A 24,545-nucleotide genomic window follows, 5' to 3' on the forward strand; every position below is an offset into this window, starting at 1 on the left:
GGCCCGCGCATCTATTCGCTACAGAAGACTACTATCGGCGGCTATTGGCCACTATCGAGGGTAGTTTATCATATTTATATATTGGGGCGGTTAATTGTTACAATAAGATAACCGTCTGAACCGTCAAAAAATGCTATGTTTTAGCAGCACCTCTTTTATTGTAACAATTATAATACGTCAATCCATAATTATGATAAACTACCCTCGATAGCCACCGATAGCAGTCTTGTGTATAGAATCTGATGCGCTGATCAGTGTTGCCTACTGTTAGTCATAATAATATCCCAGATGGGGTAAGAAAATAAGCTAGATTTCAGAAAAAATGCAAGAATTTCTCAAAATTACAAAATCTCTAGCCTTTTACCTTTTCAAAAAAATTAGTATAATTATCGACATTTCTTTATGAGAATACTGATTGATGAAGATTTTTTTGTTTCAAAATTGATAAAGAGAGCAAAGAAAAAAAAATCCAGGTCCGAATTTTGGTCATGATTTATAATAATATATTACATCAAAATTGCGTGTAATTTATTGGTAAAATAGGCAGTATAAAATGGTTGCATATTCATTTTCAAACAAATCTAGCGTAATAGTCTAGCTTTTTTATGAGAAGTCGAAAAACGCTAAATTTAACGCTATACGCAAAATGGTAGATCTGGCAAGAAAAACTCTAAGTTGGCAATGAAGGCCCTGATTCTAATTACCATTAAATTAGTATCATTAGTTTCTAGATAGCGGCGTCGTACGGGTGTCTTGACAGATAATTTCGGATATTATGTCAAAATTATTTACAAGTTTAAAAGCAAGTAATTTAATAATATGTCAGTTTATACATAGAACTATATGGAGTATGTGTTTTGTTTTTTTATTGGTCTGTGTTAACTTATTCGATTGATTTTAAAAATGGTGAACATAAAAGAACTGCTATGTTTTGTGGTGCTTGTGATATCGTCAGCAATTGCGCAACAAGAAGGTACTTACATAAGTTTTTTTTTATTATTTTGTCTATATAGGTACCTTAATATCAATCCAAGGATGTATGAAAAATTATCTAAATTCTTGTTAATAGCTAGGAACTTTATGCTTATATCTATACTATAGGAACATGCCTCATGTTTACCACTGCAAAGGAAAATGTATTGGGTATGTAAAATTCTTATTACCACAATCATTAACAATTAAGTAGAAGAGCCAACTTTCAACAGTTAGCTATCTCGTTAGCAGTGCTCGAAATGGATTTTTTTGAACAGGAGTGCTCAATAATTTTCCGTAAATATTAACATACTTACTTAGTTATTTAATTTTATGTATATTTTATAAACACAAGTGTGTTAGATTCTTTTGCTGTCTAGCTTACATGGTCAAATTATTTTTTCCACGAGACGATAGATTTACGGAGCGATAATTTTGGGAATTTCATGTACCGGAACGGTCTCCGTTGCGCTCCAGTCCATTTCGAACCCTGCTCATTAGCTAGTAAACGCCAATTGTTATTACATATTGTGGACATTACAAATTATAAGTTTAAGACGTTCACAACATATATATAGCCAGGAATACGCCAAGGACGTCTGCCGCTCGTCTGACTAAAATGACTGCCCCCCCCCAAATTAGTCGACGAAACTTTTTACTATCCTTCACGGATCACAAGCTCGTGAAACAAATTGTTTTATTAATATTATAGGTAGGTAAATTTATCTCTCAGTTCATACTCTCATGACTGGGTTTTGGGACTTTCATCGCTCCTTAAACCAAACCGCGCGGTCGTTTCGCACCCTTAGCACTCCCGCTTGGTACGCCCCTGTATATAGCAATACAATTCATATAACCAAGAGAAATATAATCAGCTTGGAGAGGCCTTCATTCAGCTGTGGATTGAGCCAGGCTGATTACGATAAATTGTGATAGGTATATATTTTTTTATTATACACCCACGCCGCGGGTCTCAGGTTTGAATCCTGGGGCTGGCATGTACACATATTGTTTTTTCAATTTGTGTGTGAGTCAGAGTATGGACCTAATAGGTTGAGCAAGTGGCTGACATCCATTTCTCGTAAAAAACAAAATTTGTTAATACAAACCTCTACTCTGTGGAGGCCCATATGATCCTATTAGGATCGGACATGGTCGAAAAAAAAAATATGTTTTATATAATATTGTCGGGTAATATTAAAAATTTACTTGTAAAAATAAAATTTGTCAGTTTGACATTAATTTTTCTCTTATTTGTCACTTTTGCGAGGATCGTTTTTCAGATATATTTTCGAGTATAAGATCTACCATTGTAAGTTGGCAGCCGGTCGAATTTGAAACTAAAATTGTCTATCTAGGATAAATTTGTCACAAACGCCATTTAATTTTACAACATGTTTCTCGAATTATGGATTGCGCTTGCGTTTATTTAGCTCTCATGGCGTCAAAATATCAAACACACATTATATTTAGTGTTGATAAATAAAATATACCTACCTATTAAAAAAAGAGATCAACAAGTGAAAAAAGCTCTTTCCTTTTAAATAAGGAATGTACCTTATATATAATTTTATATTTGATATGGTATTTTATAATCGAATGAGTGTTTGTGGCTAATATAGGTAGGTACGTTGTTTTTCTTGCTCGCAAGATTTTTATTGTTTGTACATTTGAACACATAAAGAGCATTTTAGGTTATTAATAAACGAATGTGACCTTTTAATATTTGACATTATTTGATAGCTACTTAGCACCAATTATTTGGTAAGTATTTAAAGTAAGCTATATTTTAATATAATCAACAACGAATTATGTTCCCACGAAGAAATTAATGCAGACGAAGCGCAAACCGAAAATAACTTCGCAGTAAGTAGTGTTTACTGGTTGGGCGTTATGACAAATTTATTCCAGACTGAGTCAAATGTTTACGTTTTGAAACGTCAGCGTGCAGAATTCGGGATATATATTGTGTTATTGAAAATACAGAAGAAATAAGTATAGTGCATAATGGCAAGTAGTTCTAAAACAGTTCGTGGGAATGCCAGAGACATCATTTTAAAATTATGGCAATTCTGCGATGATTAAAAAGGACAAAAAGAATTGATTATTTATATCGATAATGGAATATAACGGCAAGCCGCCATGACAGTTGAAGATTTATTTTCAGTGTTACCAAGTTGCTTTTATATTACAACGCAAGTAATTTATTGTTTATTTTTAGTTTTGTTCAAAGATATGATATAAATAAAAATTAATGTCGGATAGCAATATAAATGAATACTTACTTATTATTTGTGTATGTAAACGGATTTATAAAGAAATTTAGTATATTAATTAAACTGACATTTACAAGTTTGAATTCCATGATATGACCTCGACTGGTTTTATTTTTACCGTAAATGGTCCTGAGAGTGACACAGAATCGGATCATAGTCTACCTGGAATTGAACCATTATAGTAGTTATATAATTTCTACATTGTTTGTGTAATTTATAGTTATCGTGTTTCATTTAAAATTCCATTTATATTGATACTATTTTACTGTCTTTAGAGTTTAATTTATTTTCGCTTTTTTATTATATTTTTTTCCATGACTAAAATATACACAATACTACTTTATATTTTCCAATTTCTGATTTTTCCAACTATGCATCTCTTCCTCGTGGTTATAAAAAAAGTAACACGTTTTTATTTTGATTGTGTTAATTTTTTATTTTAATAATATTTGTACAGAAATCTACTACCAATAAAAAATTATAAAATACCATTTTTTGTTAGTTATGGCAACATTCTCAATGTCATACTAGCGCCCTCGCTGAAATGCCAATTTATGATGGTAGATCTTAGTATGTATTTCAGTAAATAGTAGGTATAGGTACATTTTATTTTTTCAGTGAAACATGAGTCCGATAGATTGATCGAATGACCAACAACTATTTCTCTTCAAAGGTCTTTTAATTATTATACTCGTAACCTCCAATGTGTGAGGGGCGGTATGCCTGGCTTGGTATATGAGTGGAACAATAAATTATTTTTATGTCAGGAATTAAATAAATAAAAATCTATAAATACTATCGTAACGTAAAGAACGTAAAATTTGAAAATTTCTGAGGTCCTTTTGAATTTATATACCTCTTCCACCAAAAAGGCTTACCGGCGAATTCAAGAAATTCCCTTCAACGGGTTTTTTTTTATTTCGAACAACTTTTTTTGTTTCCTAATTCCAGGTTTCCTAATTTTCTTTTATTACGAGATTATAGTACTTAACACTAATTCATAGTACGGAAATATTGAAATTTTGGTACTTTTAGTGTATTTTTTTATGTTGAAATTAATCTTTTATCTTAAGATAAAACTATTTTTTTACGATATTCAAAATTATAGTATTTTGGGCTTAATAGTCTTTTTAATACCGCACATATATAATACGCGGACCAAAATTATTGTACAAATACTATAAATATAGTACGGTGAGCAACAGTAGTACTATAGTGGAATAATTATTTAACCCTGAACATGCAAAGATAGCTGTTATAATTTTCTTCTTGTGTGTATGGAATACAGTTGAAATTATTTATTGTTACCGATACTATTTCTGACTGCTCTTACATGAAGCCTAATAAGCTTAGTTTCCCACTTTCGGCATCGCTCCAACTATGTTATATTATTTTCTGTCAAAACTGTTGAACTTCACCTTTATGTGGTATGTTTATATTTATAAAGTTTATATCATAACATAACGTACATACCTACTGTTTAAATTATTGATAAGCAATATTATTAAAATTCTCCATAATTTTATTCAAATTAATGAAAACGAAAATCAAACATAATACTATAATGTGTTGGAAAATAATCTCACACCAGTTTGCTATAATACCTAGGTAGAATGGTGACAGATTTTTCTGGCATTGCGACCACGACGAAATTACGTTGGAACGGCGTTAGTGTTATTTGAAAGTACCTATTGGTAAACAGGGTGCACATGCAATTTCTAACAACAAATAAATTTATTATTTTAACAATATATTATTTATTCTAAAATGAGCTTCAATTGAGTTATGTATGAGTGGAAACATATTGGGTAGGTATATTATGATAATATATAAAACAAATCATCATATTATTATTCCGGTGTCATCTATATTCGTTTTACTTTCATCAAAATCCGTAGTATCCGTGTGTTGATAGTTTTATTACATTATTACTAGTAAAATAAAATTAATAATTATTTACTTTCAGAGCGCTTACCAAGTTTGGACCATCGGTCACTCAGATAGTATTTGAATCCTATGCAAATGCAATAAAGTGCATCGCGCATTAATACATACAGTATGATTTTAATCATTTTTTTTTCTAAAATAGGTGATGGCTGCATTTTTGCGCGAACCGCAACCGTAGGAACCTGTGTCAAAATCGAAAGCTGTCGAGCGGCTATTGCTAACATAAGACGAGGCATCGGCCCTCAGGTAAACCACCAATAAAAATATGGGCCGGTCCTAGCAAGTGCGCGGCCCAATCGGAGTATGTGAAGGGATTGCAATACCGAATGAAAATACCAATACCGGTTTTTCGGTATTTCTTATTGAATACCGGTATTCGTTGAAACATAAAAAAGTACTTATCAGTAAATATAGCTATTAAAATCTCTTTAAAACATCATTTTATAGTAAATACCTACCTGCCTACATTTACTATGTTGACATTTAAAATATGTATTGATCATAATATTGAAGAATTATTGGTGATTTTGACAAATAATTTGAATAAATTGATAATTTTAACTAAAACTCTTGAAAAGGCTAGTAAGACGCTTGTATAGTCATCAATAATTTTATTATAGAATAATAAAATTGAACATTTGTCACGGATGTTTTCTATTTCAACAAACGATAAATGATATAGGGAGTAAGATCATGTTAACGAGCGTGTTTGAACATGTACCTGACCGGAAAAAAATCGTTTTTTTAAACGGTACAGTTTCAAACACGCACGTTAACATGATCTTACTCCCTATATCATTTATCATTTGTCAATTTATGGCTACGGCCGTATGTTGCAGCTTAAACACTGGGAAATGCCAATAGAAATGGCGTATTTCAAAAAAATACTACCTTATTCTTAGGTCAATAATTTGTATAAAACAATCATTATTCGTAGGATGTTTATCACATTTGAATAGTCAAAGACAGTATCTTTAGAATTATCTTTAAATGTGTTAATCGTGCCCATTTTTTGAATAATAAAATGCCTAATCCTTGTCAAATTTGGGATCACAGAGATTATAAAATATAATTTTTTATCGTAAATATTTCACTATGTAATGTTAACATTAATTTTACTAATGGTATTATAAATGCGTTCAAAAATTGATAAGTTAAAAAATCTTAACACCACTGCACATGGATGTACTGAAATATAACTATAATCTAAAATATTAGATCGAGAGGTTAAAGACAATACTATTTAATGTAATAAAAATACTTTATGCAATCATCGAATGTTTAAAATAAATATAAAGGATAATAAGGCTTCAAAATTATATAAATAGATTATCTACAACGTTTAAGGAATATTCGGGCTAATGCTTTGAAAATACCATAAAACCTCCATTTTGACCTACGTTGGGCATGTGAGCCGTTAAGTGTAAAATATAATGGGATTTAGCTTTTTTCTTTTATCTTTCAGTTTTGTGGATTTAGTGATACTGGTCCAACTATTGTGTGTTGCGACAGCGGGGTGCCCCCAAACACTGTAACTACCACAACCACTCTTGCCTCACTCGGACGACCGCCTTCGGAAGCTCCCCCAAACACTGCTACTACCACAACCACTCTTGCCCCACCCGGACGATCGCCTTCGGAAGCTCTCCCAAGCACTACTACTACAAGCAAGACTACCACAACCAATCTTGTCTCACTGCCTTCGGAAGACGGATGTCCACCACTACCAGCAAAGACTGGTCAAAAATCATGGGATTGTAAGATTGTTTTAAAAACATTCATTCAAAAATACAATTAATTATTGATAACCTGATGGGTACATCGTGTCAATTGTCAATTTGTCAAGGATAAACAAACACAAAATATTATTAGTTTTTAAGCGGCGCCAGCAAACGCCGATTGTTCTTTTAAATAATAAAATATTTATACACAAATAATATCAGTGACGAAGACTCCATACTTGGCGATTATTTAAAGCTTACTTAAAAAAATAGACTTAAGACATTAGGTATACAGTTAAAAAAATAGCATAACCATCAGAATCTTCAAGTATTGAATTTAGAATTCGTATCAAAGGTAAGAAATTTGCGACAGCGCCATCTGTCTTGAACTATTGGATTTGTACAATTATTATATGCCAGTCAGATCAAGTGACCTCAGCCCCATCTACCGAATTGTATCTAATACGGTAGGCACGAAAGGCGAAGCCTAAAACTATGCGTTGAACAAAAACGAACCATAAGTGCGAGTGAGAAAGCATTCGGCACGCTTATATTCTCCGTAATATGCGTTAGAGGAAGATAGAATTTCTACGACTGAATTAAATATTTTTTGTACACGTCGCCGGTAAACATTGGTTTGGATGACTCCAGTCATTTAAAAACTGCGAGCACGTGTTGCTGAAAATTTATTGTTTAGTGTTAAATATAAAGTAATTACAATAGTTTAGATCTGGTAACCGTGCTGAGAAACAATATTATGCTAGTATAACGTTTCATAGTTAAGGTAATAATAATAAAATTGAGGTTCTACTGTGCGTTATATGTAAGAAACACGGTTTCGTATAGTAAAGTTAAACAATTTCCACTCTCTTTATATTATTTCTCTGAGGCTGAAACATTTCCGCATAATATTATTGTCTATGACTGAAGCTTTTTTTTTTTCGACCATGTCCGATCCTAATAGGATCATATGGGCTTCCACAGAGTAGAGGTTTGTATTAACAGATTTTGTTTTTTACGAGAAATGGATGTCAGCCACTTGCTCAACCTATTAGGTCCATACCCTGACTCACACACAAATTGAAAAAATATGTGTACTTGCCAGCCCCAGGGTTCGAACCTGAGACCCAAGGCGTGATAGTCCAACGCTTAAGCCGCGCGGCCACCTGTCCAGTCTGTCTCGCTAGATTTTGCAGAGGGCTTGGTGGTGTTGGATATTAATATAATTGGGAAGTATGTATAGACGGCGCCATAGTTTTCCCTTCGGGATGGAATTTCGCTGATTTGTCAGTTTTACGATTTGCAAGTCGGCACCGCCAATATAAATTTGGGGTCATATGCGTAGTCTATTCTGGAGTCTGGCCTTCACAATATTGTCTGACACCACCTCAGGCTGATAGGCCTAGCAGAACAGCTGGCAATTGCCGACTGCTACCACTGACAGAATACAATATGTTTATTTATTGCACTTTTTCATTCATACTTATTTGTTTTTGTTTAACTAAGAATAAATATTACACATGTTGTAGGATAGTTTTTTACAATTCATTAAACCCTGCCTAAACCAAACAATAGTAGTTAAAAATATTATTCTCTCTAATAAATATCCAAAATAATGTATGATTTCATGTTCATGACATAATTTTAAATATTTTATAGACAGGTGCATATTATGGCTTGGTTTCTCAGGGTTTAATTGAATTTTAAAAACTCACAGCACCATCTGTAAATTGTAGTCTTAGTTCAATGTAAACCATAACGTATAACTGACAAAGCTGAGTCTGTACTATCTATGGTGGATCCACCCTACCTCCAACCATCGCCACTGCAGGATAGTCTAATTTTTCATACATCTAGATTATTGCGTTATAATACGTTTTATTTATTCAATGGGGGAAGATTCCATTAGATTGAAAAAATGTGAAAACTATTTCTCATATTTTTTAAGATACTCGTTATTACCACTCTGAAAGGGTGTGTCCATATGATTTGCTTAGGAGCAAAAATGGTATTTTATTTTAAAATTAGTAAAGTACTTAATAATACTAATGAATAAATTACAACATGCTAAATTTATTATTTAACAAATTATCTGGATGGGGAAATAAAAAAAATATTATTTTTATCACGTACAAAAATGGAAAAAGTAGCAGGCACTTACTTATTGTACCTAATTGTGTCGTAAAAACGACATAATTGACTATAAGTAAATTATATTTCACTTAAAAGTGATCAAAGATAACATAGCAAACAACATGCATAATGTCATTAATAAAAGAAACATTATTGCAATTTTATTGAGTATTAATAGTTACTCATGATATAAAAGAAGAAGAAAGTATTACTGTAATTTTATATATAATTATTATTTTAAAATATATAAACATTATTAATTTTTAATTAGGTACTTGTATTAAACGTCACGTGAGTTTCATTTACCTACCTAAATATAAAAAATAATTCAATTATTACTGAATCACAATAACTACCTATCTATTTTATATGGAAGTATGTGATACTTACTATAATATTGAGAAGAACGTAATATGTACAATATAATATAGTTTCTTTTATTAGTCGTAAGTCTGAAATTATTCAATTTATTGATAGCAGTATTAAAATTATCTTCATCTTACTTGTCTTGATTGAAATTGATTATTTATGGGTGCTAATAGGAATTTCAGATTTTTTCGATTATTTCTGCAAATTTAAAATGTGAATTCTGACACGTCAAACAAACTTGTTATAGGCGTTTCGCGAAAGAAAACAAATGACAAACATTAGTCTATTAGTTTGACAGATAAAAAGCAGTGACATGGTTTTAGATTATATTTTCGTAGTAATTAGTTAGAAAATATGCATTTATTTCTTGTTAAAACTCATAACACGCCAATGTGCCTCTTACAGATTTGAATAGTTTTGTGGAATTATCATTGTGATTTGTGAAATATTGATTATCTAGAAAGTATTAAGCAACATTATAATTAATTTGCTCTAGATGGAAAGCAAGACGCAAAAATGTATGGTGAAGGATATAAAACACGATTTAAAAATGATATTATCTGTGATTGTGTCGAGTTTTATCAGATTTGTGCCAGATTCAAATTGAAATTAAATCGGGACTCTTTAAAAAATTAATTGAAATAGTTTGAAAATCAACGAAATGGTATTTAAATAAAAAAATTGGTGCGTTTTCCAAAATCTCTTAGGATAATAATATATAGGAGATAATCTCCATGGCATTTAATCACATATAAAATAGATTGTTTTTAAAAATAAAAATGAGTTTTATTAAATGATTTTATTTTACAGCATTTAATTGATTAAAGCTGCTGACCACTTAATGACCACATTAAATTATATTGTTAATTGCAATAATGGCTACGCACCAGGTGCAGTTTGCGCATTAAACGTCTTAAGGCTATACCTCAGTTGAGGCATGGTCTAAAAAGATCGTGGCTAGGCGATGCGCGGATTGCGGGTCGCGGGTGCAAATGACGCATGCCGAACGAAATACAATTTGTCATATAAATCCAACATCCGTCAATTTAATGTTCTGTTTATTGTTCTATTAGTAACAGAGGGCTCTGCCACAAATTCTAGAGTAAGACGTACACCGTGCAGCTCTCGGGTCTTTTGCGCTTTAAAAATCGAAAAGTGATCCGATTTTGAAAAAAAAAATATCTTTATTTTGGCTTGTAAATATCAACCTGGTGATACCAAATTTTTCCGAGAGATTCTTCTGGAAAGCCATAAAACTGGAAAATCTTTTTGAATGTTAGTTTTTTGATAAAGTGTAGAGAGAGAGTGTTTCAAAAATGTCAGTTTTTGCTCCCAGGCTTCGACGAGAGCCCCTTTGCATTTGAAGTCGTCGGAAAGTTTTCGGAAAATCTCAAGGTTTTCCGTGAATCGTGTGAAGACTTTTTTTTGTGCTAATTTTGACATTGTGAAGGCCCCCTTCAAGCTATAGTAACAAATTGTTTGTGAAATATTGGCGTACGTAGTTTTAACGTTTTGGTATTTGTTCGAAGAAATTCGGTCGAAACCAGCCGATTCTAGCTCCAAAAAACCATAATTTGTGTTGTGCCATTCGCCGAACACGTGAAAATTATTCATGTTTTGATTAGAACGATTTTCCAGTACTTTCTCGAATGATCTGGAACAATCGAATTTGGAAACCCGCGTAGGAATTACACTTACCTGCAAATCCTTCTGAAAGTTTCTCGAAACTTCTGGAGGAAATCGAAAACTTCGAGGGACTGACGCGTCACCCTTTTTTGTTAATAATATTACATGCATATATATTTTAAGTTTAAATTTAAATTTAGATTATTTTATTGAATTGAATATTATCATTTATTGTTTTTTTTAATCAAGAATCTCCACAGCAATTCCACAAGAAAAGCAACGGTATGGGAAAACCTGCGGTTGATCCGCCCCCGGGAGGGGATAAGCCAATAGTTCCCGAGGACTGGTACAATACGCAATCCGACCCCTCCTCCGAGGACTCTGACACAGATGCAGTGCTTGATACCACCAAATCCGAAAAGGAAACGATGAGAACCAGGGCTGAGGCTGCCACAAAGGCAAAAATTCTTGCTCAAAAGACTGCGGATCTGAAAGCGGAAAAAATCCTAGCGGAAGCTGCCGTGAAGGCCAAAGCATCCGAACGCCAAGCGGCCACAGAAAGAAAAGAGAGAGAAGAGGCGGCAGCCACCAAAGTTAAGGTGAAGGTCAAAAAGGTCAGGAAGGAAAGACGTTCCCTCGCTGAGGAAATACCACAGGACTCCCGAGGCCAAACGCCAAGAATCCGAAGAGCGTTGCTTCCCCCGGGGATAGGATAGCTGACTCGGATGTGACGGACTCACAAAACGGGGCTACTAAGGTTGCTCAAGCAATCCAAAGAGTGAAAGAATTACTCTCTGGTGACGGAAATATTCCCGCATCGACAATTAAGGCGATAACAATGGAACTGGAGGCAGTCGTCGCGGAGATTTGGTCTCTTGCAATCAAGTTTGAATACTGAATCATACTGGAAGATCGTGCCTCCTACAAAAACGCGGCTGCCGCTGCCACCGGTGACGCAGCCAGTGAAGGAACCAAGTATTCTTGGAGCGACGTCGCTCGAAAAGGCGTCAAGCCGGTCATACAAACTTCTCCGGAATGGCCAATTGTGCCACCAACAGCCGCCGCAAGGCCCGGCGTGTTTTTCTTTCCTAAACAAGAAGGAATGGAGTCTCCGGCCACTAAAAAAGTTGTCAAGAAAGCCATCGTGCCCGCGAAACTAAAAGTCCAAATAACGAGCTTGAGAATGATACGTGGAAGTGGGGTAATCATTCACCCCAGAACCGAGGAAGAGACTAAACGACTGGCCGCCACTCCCGGTCTAAAAGAGGCTGGTCTCCGGGCCGAAATTACAGGGAAAAGGCTCCCGCGGATTATTGTATTCAACGTGCCGGTCAAGACGACGGAGGACAACCTTAAGAAAGCCATTAAGGCCAACACTCAAAAGGTCACGGGTCTCCCCTCAGAGGCATACCGCCATGTTAAATTGAGCCACAAGGCAGGCCCCAGAATCGGGAAATGTCACATGGTGATATTGGTCCCGGCAAAGGTGAGGGAAACGCTCATCAATGACGGGCGCATATATATGGGATGGGAATCCTTCCCAACCAAAGACTTTTGTGGCGTCATCAAGTGCACAAAGTGTCACTTATACGGCCACATGGCAAATAATTGTTCGGCGAGAAGCGCCACATGCGGCCATTGCCCCGAGGAAGGACACGATAGGGCTGAATGCCCTAACATCAAGGCCCCCGGAAAGTTCCCGGCCTGCGCCAGGCACAAAAAGCCGCACCAACATGCAGCGATCGACCCTGATTGCTCAGCGCGCAAGTACGCAATGGCACAGGAGCGTAACCGAACGGATTATTTGATTTAATGATTCGGTTCGGTCAGTTAAATGCGGGCAAAGGGAGGGCTACAACGGCGGAGCTGATCAAGACGGTTCGGGAAATGGACATCGATTTGGTCCTGGTGCAGAAGCCTTACTCCTACGGTCCCAACCTGGGTTTCAGTGGGGGTCGGGTGATGCACCACGGCCTGGGGTCCATGGCCTTCACCTTCGTTGCGAATCCTACCCCAGTGGTGCTGAACCTTGCCCACCTGTCGAGCAAACTCTTTGCCGTAGCGGAGGCCTCCAACCGATCGGGGAACTCCATCGTGGTGTTCTCTTCCTACTTTAAATTCAGCGCAAACATCCTGAAATGCGTTGAGCAGCTCGGTAAAATTCAGGTTGCATGCCGCGGCAAACAGATTATAGTGAGAGCGGACGTCAACGTTCAATCAAGGGTGTGGGCTCCCTGGGGGCCTCGGTCTGGTCGAGACAATCCTGCGCCCCTCGAGGAACTCGTGGCAACTCACGACCTGACGGTGCTGAATACCTCTAATGGTCCAGCCACATTCTCCACCAACAATGGGGAATCTCACATTGATGTCACTTTGATATCCACTGGTTCTGCCGGACGCTTCGTAAACTGAACTGTCCATATGGACGCGTCAACAAGCGACCATCGTCTGGTCACGTTCGCCTACAGGACCGAGAGGGGCCACGCGTCTCTCGCTTCACTTGTGAGCGAGTCACTGCCGAGGCGTTTCAGGACCAAGGGAACCGACTGGGTACGTTTTGACCGCAAGTTTGCTGAGGGTCTGGACAGGATGGCTTCGCGCCCTCCGCCAAAAGACATGCACGCTGCGGCTGAGGACCTCACGAATCTCGTGATTGAAAAAGCGGAGAGCACTATCGGAAGGACGACCCCGAGACCGCCGGACCTCGCACCCTGGTGGAAACAGAGACTGACAAGACTGAGAGACGCGATGAGGAGGGCCAGAAGAGCCTTACAAGCAACGCGAAGAACGCTGGAGGGGCCGCCGCAGGCGGACCATCCGCTTGCGGTCACCTACAGGACCACTAGACTTAAGTTCAAAAAGGCAATCAGTAAGGCTAACAAGATGCACTGGAGGGAGTTCGTCACTGAAATGGGTGGCAATGATCCTTCACCAACTTCGCGTCTATGCGCTGCTCCCCTTAAACACTCCGCGATTCGCAGCCACTACCATGTCCGAACTAGGGATCCTGTTTGCCAGCCTCCTGGCCGGTAAAGCCCCGGGGCTTGACTGCATAGATAACGCGCTAGCGAGAAAGGCGTGGTCTCTTGCCTCACACGAGATCACGCAACTCAATGCATGAGTAGTGGCATATTCCCCGACTACTGGAAGAAGGGTCACCTCACGGTGATCTCCAAAGCCGGCAGTCGCCCTCCTTGTGACCCGAAAGCGTATAGACTGATTACGCTCCTTCCCGTCTTCGGGAAGATATTGGAAAGATTGATAAACAGCAGGATTGAGTCCCACCTGTCGGAAAACTGTCCAATCTCGCAAAGACAATTTGGGTTTAGACCCGGAAAGTCTACCGAGGATGCGATTCGCTTTGTGATCGATTCTGTGGAGAGCTCTGGCAAGTACCTCGTTGCTCGGATTTTTCTCGAAAACACGGGCGCGTTTGATACTGCGTGGTGGCTTTTGCTCCTGGCAAAGCTTCGGCTGAGACAAATCCCCGGGGACCTCTTTGCCTTGGTTCAAGGCTACTTTAGCAATAAGGAGATAACCTACAACTCCAGCCCCAGCCTGATTCACAGGAGAACCACCATGGGGTGTTCCCAGGGCTCCTTCCTGGGACCCCTTTTATGGAACATACTGTTTGACGACGTTCTGTCTCTGTAACTGCCTCCGGGCTGCACGCTCGTTGCGTACGCCGACGACTTGCTCCTGCTTGTTGGGGCGACGAGCCGACCGGCACTTGAGCGTGTAGCTACGGACGCCTTGGGCAGAATCCTCAATTGGGGGTTGCTGAACAAGCTGACCTTTGCCCCGAGCAAGACGGAAGCTGTCCTCCTCAGGGGTAGTTCTCGGGTCAACAAAATTCGACAGCTACCCACGGTTCGTTTTGGCCAGATCTCAATGCGTTTCTCCGAAAGGGTTACGTATCTGGGAGTAATTCTTGATGACAAGCTGTCTTTCATTCACCACGTCAAGACGGCCGTCTCTAAGGCCAATTCGGCCTATCAGAGAATGGCCCGAATGGCGGGCAGCAATTGGGAACTTAAGTCTAGAGCCCTTAAGGTTGCATACGGCGCAATTTTCATGGGAATTGCCGGTTACGCCTCCAGAATTTGGCATTCCCGAGTAAACTCCTTAACTCTCGTGAGATGCGCACTACTAAGCGGGCAGCGACTTGCGCTGATCTCGCTTACCAAAGCCTACCGCACAACTTCTACTGACGCGCTTGCCGTACTCGCGAGGGTGCTACCCCTCGATCTGCACGTCCAAGTCAGAGGATCGATCACCCTCCTCTTGAGGGGGATCAGCACAACACTCGCCGGTTTCCATCTGACACTACCGCAGAGATTTGAGGACGTTCCTTACAGGAAGACTGTGAGTGACATTGTGTACAAGACCGCATTTGCGGCATGGCAGGTGAGGTGGACCGCCTTCCCCAAGGGGCGGCACAGTTACCGTTTTTTTTCCAGACGTATTCTGCAGGCACCAAACTAGAAGACTCCAACTTTCGCACTGGATTAGCCAGTTTCTCACCGGCCATGGCAACTTCGCCGCTAGACTCCACGAGTTTGGCTTGCTAGTAGATGGGCCGGGTTGTACCTGCGGGCATGACCACCAAGATGTTGAACACATCCTCTGGGATTGCCCGTTTATGGAACTCGAACGAGCGGAGCTGTTTGCCAGGGTCCGTCCTCACACGGGTCCAATTGGTCATGGAGATCTGATAGCAACCGAGGCCAACTTTGCGGTATTCGAGAAATTTGCAGCGTCGTATGGGGAGCGGGACAGTCCCGACTCTTCTGTAGACTCATCTATTTCAATTAGTGACACTCAGTATGCGGGTATACAAAGCGCTTAACGTCAGCGGACAGCAGAGCCAGTCCAAAAAAACAAAATTTTTCTTTCTTAACTTTCTTCTTTAAGCACTACGGTGCATGGTTGCAGCATCAGTCCCGTGCGGCTCCGTCTCGGGACGGAATGAGCACTTAAAATCACTTCTTTCAGACACGTTTAAAGCGTCATAGAAAGCACCGTGCATATCCAATAATAATATATTCATTGATTTTTTTTTCTTCAAGTAAATGGGTAACGTTTTTAGTCATCTTTACACGATTTAAGAATTAATACCCCCGTCGCCATCACGAAACAACAACAAACGTATTCACACCTCGACGTTCACTCTCAGACTGCCAGCGAGTCCAAAATTTCGTCGCGCCTATAGTTGAAAATTATTTGCCGTTTCACTGAAGTATCGTCTTAATACAACACAATAAAATGGTTCAATGAGTTCAGTCATATACTAATATTCTTTGTTCAATTTTTTGATTTGATATATTGATGAACGTAATTTAAGATTTTTCTGATCTAAATTCAGTATTGTGTTTTCTGGATGTTGATAAATAAAATATCTGATATTGTATCTAAGTCATTCGCCAGTGTTTGAAATATATACGTATTTTAAAATGTTTAATTTTACGATTGAAATTGTAAATTGTAACAGATCGCACCTTAGGGGTAGGATTTTAAAATCTGATGCTTACATTAGGTATTACATAATTTAAACTCATCGTTGAAATAAATTATATCGTCAGTGAGTTACGAGTATTTAAATTTCATCGATTTAGTGTGTCGTGGTCATTAGTGTGTACCTATTCATCAGTAGTAATATCGTATTATATTTTTGTTTTCCATAAGTATAACTGATAGGTGTGCTCTTTTTTCTGATCTCCACAGCCTACCTCTTTCCAAAAGTAACCCGTCGCCACTGGTAGCTAGTTATTGGTAGTATTATTGTAAATTTGAAGAAATTTATTAGTTTAATTTGTGACAGATTGATGGAAAGCTATAAAGGATTATAGTCGGATAGAAAACACGATTTTGAAAATTATATAATATTTATGAAAATGGCAATTTAAATTCTAATGAATTTAAGTTCTATTTTAATAAGTTTAAGTCTAATTTATTCCATTTGAGTCGTTTTTTGCGACCCGGATTTGCCTTTCGGCATCTTCAGGCGCTGTATATAAATACTCACCAAAGGCAAACACACACTGACAACGAACACTCTTAACTCTAACTTATAGAATAAATCAATACAATAAAGTAGGTAAAAACTCCATTACCTACCTATCAAGTCAAGGGTCACAATAAAAATATAAAAACAAATTATGAATAGTTAAAGTGTTAGTAAAAAAAATCAGAAGGATTTCAAGTTATGCACATTTATATTTTTATAAAAATCGATGTTTTTTAAAATAAATATAAAAAATATTAAAACCATGAATTAGTCAAAAATCTGAAAGACGAAAAATTGAAAACTTCATAAACTAAATTTTAATAATAAATATGACCATAAAATATAATGTAATAATAAGATGTGGCCCTGCAACGAATTCACATTTTATTATATTTTTTTACAATTGTAAGTTTATCTTTAAATTAAAAAAAAAAAAAATCTTTTCAATGTTTTCAGATACATATTTATTAATTAACACAGTTGAAATTGTAAATTATCAAAAAAAATCTCAAATTGCAAGCTTCGTATTTTTCCGCTAGGTTCTCTGTTGGCATATCTCTCCCCCTTAAGAGGTGTAAAATCGTACATTCTAGGATCAATGGTAACGTATTGGAAATTAATGGAGTCAACCAATGAGATATTATATATATATGATATCATTCTATAAAAGTTATTAGTTAAACAATTAATATTCAATAATATTCTTAAATGGTACCTGCATTTTTATTTTTTATAATATATATTTTTTAAATACTTATAACAATAATAATAGTACCTAATCTATAAATACCGGATTTATTTTTAATTTCTATGGGGTATTTATTGTTTATCAATAATCTACCAACTGTGTTGTTACAATAAAATGCCGGTTGGACATTATTTTTGAAAATATGTTTTTTTAACCTTTTCACTGGTTTTGCCTATATAACTTAATCTACACCAATGATTAGCAATGACCGGTGTGGTAGGTTCTATACCTGTGTATAATAATTCAGATACTATTTTTTTTTTCTTTTTAATTAAAAGTTTATCTATAAGAGACTCCTCATATCCGTTGTAAGTAGCAATTTGTTTAATCGTTAAAAATTTGTTTTGAGAATTTGTTTCACTTAAGCTCGGTTCAGACACGGCGGATTCGGCGCGGATTGGACCGCGCGGTTTTAAAGGCCACAGTTACAAGTATATGTATATCCGAATGAAATGCGGCTAGTTTATATGCAGGTGGATGATTTGAAGAACTATGAATAATGCAATCCGAATATGTCGCCTTTCTTTAAATGTTAAACTCATGCTTGTTCTTTTCTATGTTAATACATAGATGTAGAAAATTAATTTTCTTAACACCAACTTCTAATAATAATAAGAGTAAGTAAACGAAAGTAAGTACTAAGTGATATTATCATCTACCCGAAAATATATAATATCATAATCACCAGTAGTAGTAGATGACGGCCTCTCCAAACTGATTATATTTCTATAGTCCTATGATTTGAACAATCGGCGTTTGCCGGCTAGTGAGACGCTGGCGGTCGCCAGCTGGTTCCGCTAGTTGATAATTATTAATATAATAAATTATATTACATATTATGTTGTTTTAGATTGCATTGACGTGGCCAACACACTCTACAGATGTAACAACAGTCTTTCGCTTGGAGGTCCGAGAGAACGAGAGGGATTGTGCTCTAATTATGTTGATGGTCATCGCGAGCGTAGAAATACAAGGTTCTATATTATTTAAATTCTTGTCGAAACTGAAAAACAATAGGACGGTGTTCTAAGAGACGATATGAACATTCTATATTAATATGAAGTCAATATTTATTTTCATGTTTCATTCAACCTTAAAACTGCTTAGTTGGTTATATGTGCTTCAGCAAATATATGGACACTAAATGGACCGGGGTGAATTAGATATTAGAAAAATAATTAAATATATATTATTTCACCAAAATTATAGAACAATGGTGAAAAAAACCGATGAATATTAAATTTATGATACATTCATAAGCAATAATGAGTTTTTTGGTATTTTTCTACAAAGAATTTTTTAGATGATTTTATTTTCGTTTCAACTTTACCGAACAAACTTTATTTTAATGGGATGTTCGTATGAAGCAAACAATGTGTGTAACCATTGAAAATAAATTGAATGAAAGTTTTTTTATAAATATTTTTTTTAAATACTTCATTTATTTCGTAAAATTCTAACAATATGGAAGATTTTCAAAATTTTTAAGTTCATTTTTGTTCTGCCACTATTGCGATTAGAACCTTGTATTTTTCAGGTCACGTCGTGTTGCTGGCGGTGTGCCTGCTGGATTAAATGAATTTCCACATTTGGTATGTTTTTTAAGCTAACTACCAAATAAACAGCTTCGCTTATACAGATATTAAATATATGTATAACACAAAGCATGTACCTACATTTAATGTTAAAATGAAATAATATTATGTATGTTTGTTCCTTCCAAATTTGAAAAAAAAATTTGAAGGATCGAAATGCATAGGTAACCAAGTTGAGTAAATCGTCTTCAAAGATAATATTATGCAATATTGTAAAAGTCAACATAATTATTTGAACATTTTCCAAATGAGGCATTGTTGTATAATACTCCACTATTGCTATTCCAATATTGACATTTCGTTGCGTTGAAAAGAATTGTGTTTGATAGGTACATGGCAGACAAAAAGATTCAAATTAGACTTATCTAGATAATATGTATAATTATATTTTTACTATCTACTTGTACTTTAATTAGTATATTATGTGCCTACTTTATTATATCATTCAGTACGGTACAAGAAATACTGCGAAAACTGCTGGAGGTATAGATTTTAGTATTGGATGGCAAATTTCGTGTTTTTTTTTTGTTAGCTGACGTCTAGCGAAAACAATAAAAGTTTAATACAAATTTAACAATATTTGAATTAGGATAAGTAACTCTTTTTACCGAACGAAGCAAAAAATAAAATGATTTGTCAAAATATGTTTACACAGGAAAATAATAATTAATTTGTTTTTAATCCGTATTGGTTTACCGTTTTTTTTTGTCGTCATATGCCGCGTTCTTTTTTATATTTTTCTTTTTTTTCAAATTCATATTATTTTTTTAACATAAAGGTAACATTATAAATTATTAATTTAAGACGTTCACAACATGGCATTTAGAAACAAAGAAATATTATTAAAAGTTATTAAACAGTAGAAAATACAAAATATATATAAGTATATGAATTAGTTACTGGGAAGTACCTACACCGAATGAGCTAAGCAGACCCTATTTTAAGAATTTATGAAACACTGCCCACATATACTCATTCTCACGCAGGTGATTTGGTTGAACACAAGTGAGTTATTGCCCTCCCAATTGACATTACCAATGGCAGGTTAGTTGTGCACCTTGAGAGAACAAACAACTGATGCTCCCGATTCACACAGGTCAATATTACCAAGAATGGCAGAGTTCTCATTTTCACCGCGTATGTCGGAAAAAATACGTTGCCAATTATAAATATCGTCTAGTGTTTGAGCTACAGTATGTAAGCATATCTAAGAGGGAGCCAGTTGGATGAAGCCACGGATAGTATCCTCAAGTGAAGGAGTCTCAAAAGTTTCTTTTGAACTCGCTCTACCATAAGCTCATATTTTAACTTATTCAGGGCCCAAACAATCGACCCACTCGCATGCCGGCTTCTATCTAAGGAGATATAGAGAATTTTTAATACCGTAACATCTGAAAAGACATGGGAAGTACGCAAAACGAAGCCCAAAATTTGTAGTTTACAAATGACAGCCATATGACCACCAAATGTCAGCTAACCATCAAACAAAATGCCAAGATCCCTTACAGATGGTATTCGCGAACGAACTCTAACATGCTTCGAATATTGAAAAAATAATACTCGCGATGCTTTAATAAACGATAACATTTTGCATTTATCAATATTGAAGTCCAGCTGGTTACGCTTGCTCCAATCTAATGTCGGAGTTGACGACAATCGTCCACGAAGAAGTCCACCCCCATGAAGAGTTTCAAGTCATCAGCGAACAACAAAAACATAGCATTTTTAATGACCATTGCTAATTTATAAAAATCGTGAACAACAATGGCCCCAAGTATGAGCCCTGAGGAACACCAAAAAATGTTTTTAAATATTCGTGACTGATAGAAGCCGTTTTGTCGTTTAACTGTATATTGAATGTTGAACAAAAATCGAAAGGAATGCTGCCACACTGTATCGATTTAAGTTGAACCTAAAAGATGGCGTACTACATATGGTGAAAGAAATAAGTTTGACGTGCCTTAGTTACTTTGGCAACTTGCTAGACAACCAGTTGACTGGAATAATGATTCACTGTAGAATCGACGAAAGTGGACAGAATCTCAACTTCGTTAAATTCAACTTACAAGTTGATGAACTTTGTTGAAATATGGTTCCAACTAATCAATTGAAATTCAACTGTCATTAAATATACGTTTAAACGACTACTAACGAAAACTACACCGTCACGTGCTAGCCTATAGGGTACTAATTCATCAATCATCATTCGACAATGATTTCATAAATAGCTGTTAACCTATGACAATCAAAATGTCATCATACAGATAAAGCAAGTACTGGGTGAAAGTTATATAAATAACAATCTACAACAAGTGTGTGTGCAGGACTCGGAAATCAGAAGAGCGTTTCAAGATTCAGCAGTCTGGACCACCTCAACATCAAGGGTAAGTGCCTGGATGAAATACCTGCTTCCGCTGTCCACCACCAATAACAAATCCATAATCCCTTTCATACAGTCCACAAAATATTGTCACCAGTTAATATTATTATTTCCGTTATTCTCTTGTACAGGCGCTATTAGGATTCAGTGATGCAGTTGATATAACGGAATGGCGATGTGGTGGTACACTTATTCACAAAAGATGGGTGCTCACTACAGTTTACTGCACTCGGATCCATCCTACGAAGGGGTAACATGAATACCAATTTGATTTAATGTTAATAATACACATAGATACCAAATACCTACAATAAATATTAGGTAAGTATTTAGTATTAGGTGGAAATCCCATCCAAGGACGCGGGACTGGCAATAAAATATAACTGTCTGTACTGTTTGGATCAATATCGAAAGAAGCGTGTACATCCTGGCGCGCTCATAAGGATTGGGGAGGGGGGGGGGGGGTTTCAGGTGCGGACCTTGTGTACGAAAAAGAAAATACCTAGTCCCAGGTATCTGACAGCAATGTTTAAAACGTTTTCAGCGAGTACAAAGACATCAACATTTAACTCCGCCACACCGGCCGGTATGGTCCGAGGAACAAAAATGTAGGTACCTAACAAGATTACAAAATATACTTCAAAGGAGGCTCGTAATTTTAGAACAGAAAGTAGTACGCCCTTTCCCCTCAAGAAAAGAGGTTTCCCGGCAGGCGCTAAGTCTCTAAGAGTGTTCGGCGAAATATCTCTGCAACCGTAATCCATAATTTACTTAAGCCAAATGTACTATAAGTGCAGTGCATAATAATTGAGTGACATAATAAAAAAAAGTGAAGTTTTCATACTTAAAACATTGTGTGTCTACGACAATTGACCGTTTCGCGGGGCTATAAGTGTCAATAATTAGTTCTACCGATGAAAGGCAAAACTGCACAAGTGATTGTGTACCACTTCTTCCTCTTAATTCATGTCCGATCCTTAGTTAGAGCAAATGATCAAGAAACGGCGCCTCCAAAAATCCTTATCGCTCATCATCCTTCTTGCGTCACTCTGACATCCCGTAGGCACTTCTGATAGATACAACATGTGGATGTATTTAGCGGCCTTCCAAGATGCCGGGATCACATTAGCTTGAAGAAAAGGCCCACCAGGTTCAGACTCTTTTCAGGCATTCGTAGCATGTGACGTAGCCTTGTCCAATGTCGTTTCTTCACCATCATTGTGACGAGGTGGGCACGGTTAGCTTTCTTATCTCTTACTCACTAAATTATACCACCAAACACCAACTTTCCGCTACAAGAATCTATTGTCGAAGCTCAGTATATGATAAGGTGCTATGACACGTAAAGTAGCACCATCACAATGAAAGCATTGAACAATTTTAATCAAGTAAAATTGTGAGTCCCAGACATCCCGCATCGAGTTGAATATTGTTCCAGCCTTTCCCATTTTGACAGCGAGCTTATTTTGCGCAGTGTCTTCCGATGATGTGCATCTCCAGGAATTTAAAGCTACAATCACACATTGTTTTGCTCCATGCTGAATAGGAGCAAAATTAGATCGAAACAGATGCTATTTATAGCACAAAAGGTTTGTTTTTTTTGTGAATTCTTATGCAGCCTGTCGATTTTCTATTAAATGCTTTCGAGTGAGTTGTCGAATGGTGCAGCGTCATCTGTGTACTCCAAGTGACATAGTTTCACCATGGAAGTGATAGCTTTACTTCGGCCAGTTGGTATTGACTTTCGTATTATGAAGTAGTAGTCGCAGTTTTGTATTAGCCTTTGTTATTCACTAAGAATTTTAAATTTGCTTCTATGTGATCTTCTCCTTCAAGCCAACTTTTAAATTAGTCATATAAATTCAGTTAAAGCACAGTTGAGTGCATTTGGACCGCAATCTTGAGTAACTGCTCCTACAATATTCTCAGTCATAAAACACACTGGTGCGTTATATTCAAACGTATGGTGTAACCTAATCCGAACAAAACCGGGTATGGTACGGGGCGAGTCTGGCTTGATCATAGTATGAAGTCAAAGACGATGATGATGAGAAACGGAGCAAGGATGTAAACCTTTTTACCCCAGTTGTGATCCTGCATCATTATGTGACAGTATAACCAATTCTGACACAGCATTCGCTGTTCTCATGCAGAGATTTGGTTGTGGAGAGGGTCTGATGAGGGTTTTGTATAACTTTATCTTAGTTTTCTTTGAGAGGAGTCTTGATCTGAAGTGTCTCTGTAAACCGTAGTAGGATTTGTTTGCCAGAGTAATCCTTCTGCTAACTTCTTGGCTGATGTCGTTTTGAGGGGTAATGCGTGATCCCAGATATATAAACTCGTCGAACCTTTCGAACTGATACGTGTCAATCATGAGTGGTGAGCTTGAAGGAGCCTCACTTGCAGGCATGTATTTTGTTTTTTCTTGATTCACCTGGAGTCCCATTTCCATGGCAGCTTTTTCCAGTGCGATAAATGACTCTTTTAAGGCTGTTTCTGATCTTGCCTCTATATCTATATTATCGGCATAGCCAAGGAGTTGCACAGATTTATTGTATATGACCCCTGTTGTTTGTATTTGAGAGTCTCTGATGACTTTTTTCAGTCCTATATTGAATGGCAAACAGGCAAGGGCATCACCCTGTCTGAGACCATTGTATGTGTACAGCACACCATAGAGTTCTAATTGTATCCTTACTTGACACTCCACTTTTGCCATTGACATCTTAACCAGGCTTATTTGCTTATTGGAGATCTCCATTTCATATAAT

At 36.8% G+C, this 24,545-nt stretch overlaps 1 protein-coding gene across 2 annotated transcripts in view; it reads left to right on the plus strand.

Moving 5' to 3' along the window:
* The first annotated feature begins 716 nt into the window (after positions 1 to 716).
* LOC147067010 (venom protease-like) overlaps positions 717 to 24,545 on the plus strand; it is a 37,540-nt gene continuing 13,711 nt past the window's right edge. For both annotated transcript variants that reach the window (XR_015071528.1, XM_085954616.1), the window contains exons 1-6: positions 717 to 973; positions 5,338 to 5,441; positions 6,661 to 6,952; positions 18,650 to 18,773; positions 19,337 to 19,391; positions 21,906 to 22,024. Coding sequence is in view for 1 of the 2 variants with exons in the window: in XM_085954616.1 (XP_085810742.1) it covers positions 904 to 973; positions 5,338 to 5,441; positions 6,661 to 6,952; positions 18,650 to 18,773; positions 19,337 to 19,391; positions 21,906 to 22,024 (764 nt within the window). In the remaining variant the exon portion in view is untranslated. The remainder of the gene's footprint in view (positions 974 to 5,337; positions 5,442 to 6,660; positions 6,953 to 18,649; positions 18,774 to 19,336; positions 19,392 to 21,905; positions 22,025 to 24,545) is intronic.

Source organism: Rhyacophila brunnea, unplaced genomic scaffold (genome assembly GCF_057557595.1).
Source record: "Rhyacophila brunnea isolate RB1 unplaced genomic scaffold, BYU_Rbru_1.0 scaffold_4, whole genome shotgun sequence".
In the NCBI taxonomy this organism is placed as follows: domain Eukaryota; kingdom Metazoa; phylum Arthropoda; class Insecta; order Trichoptera; family Rhyacophilidae; genus Rhyacophila; species Rhyacophila brunnea.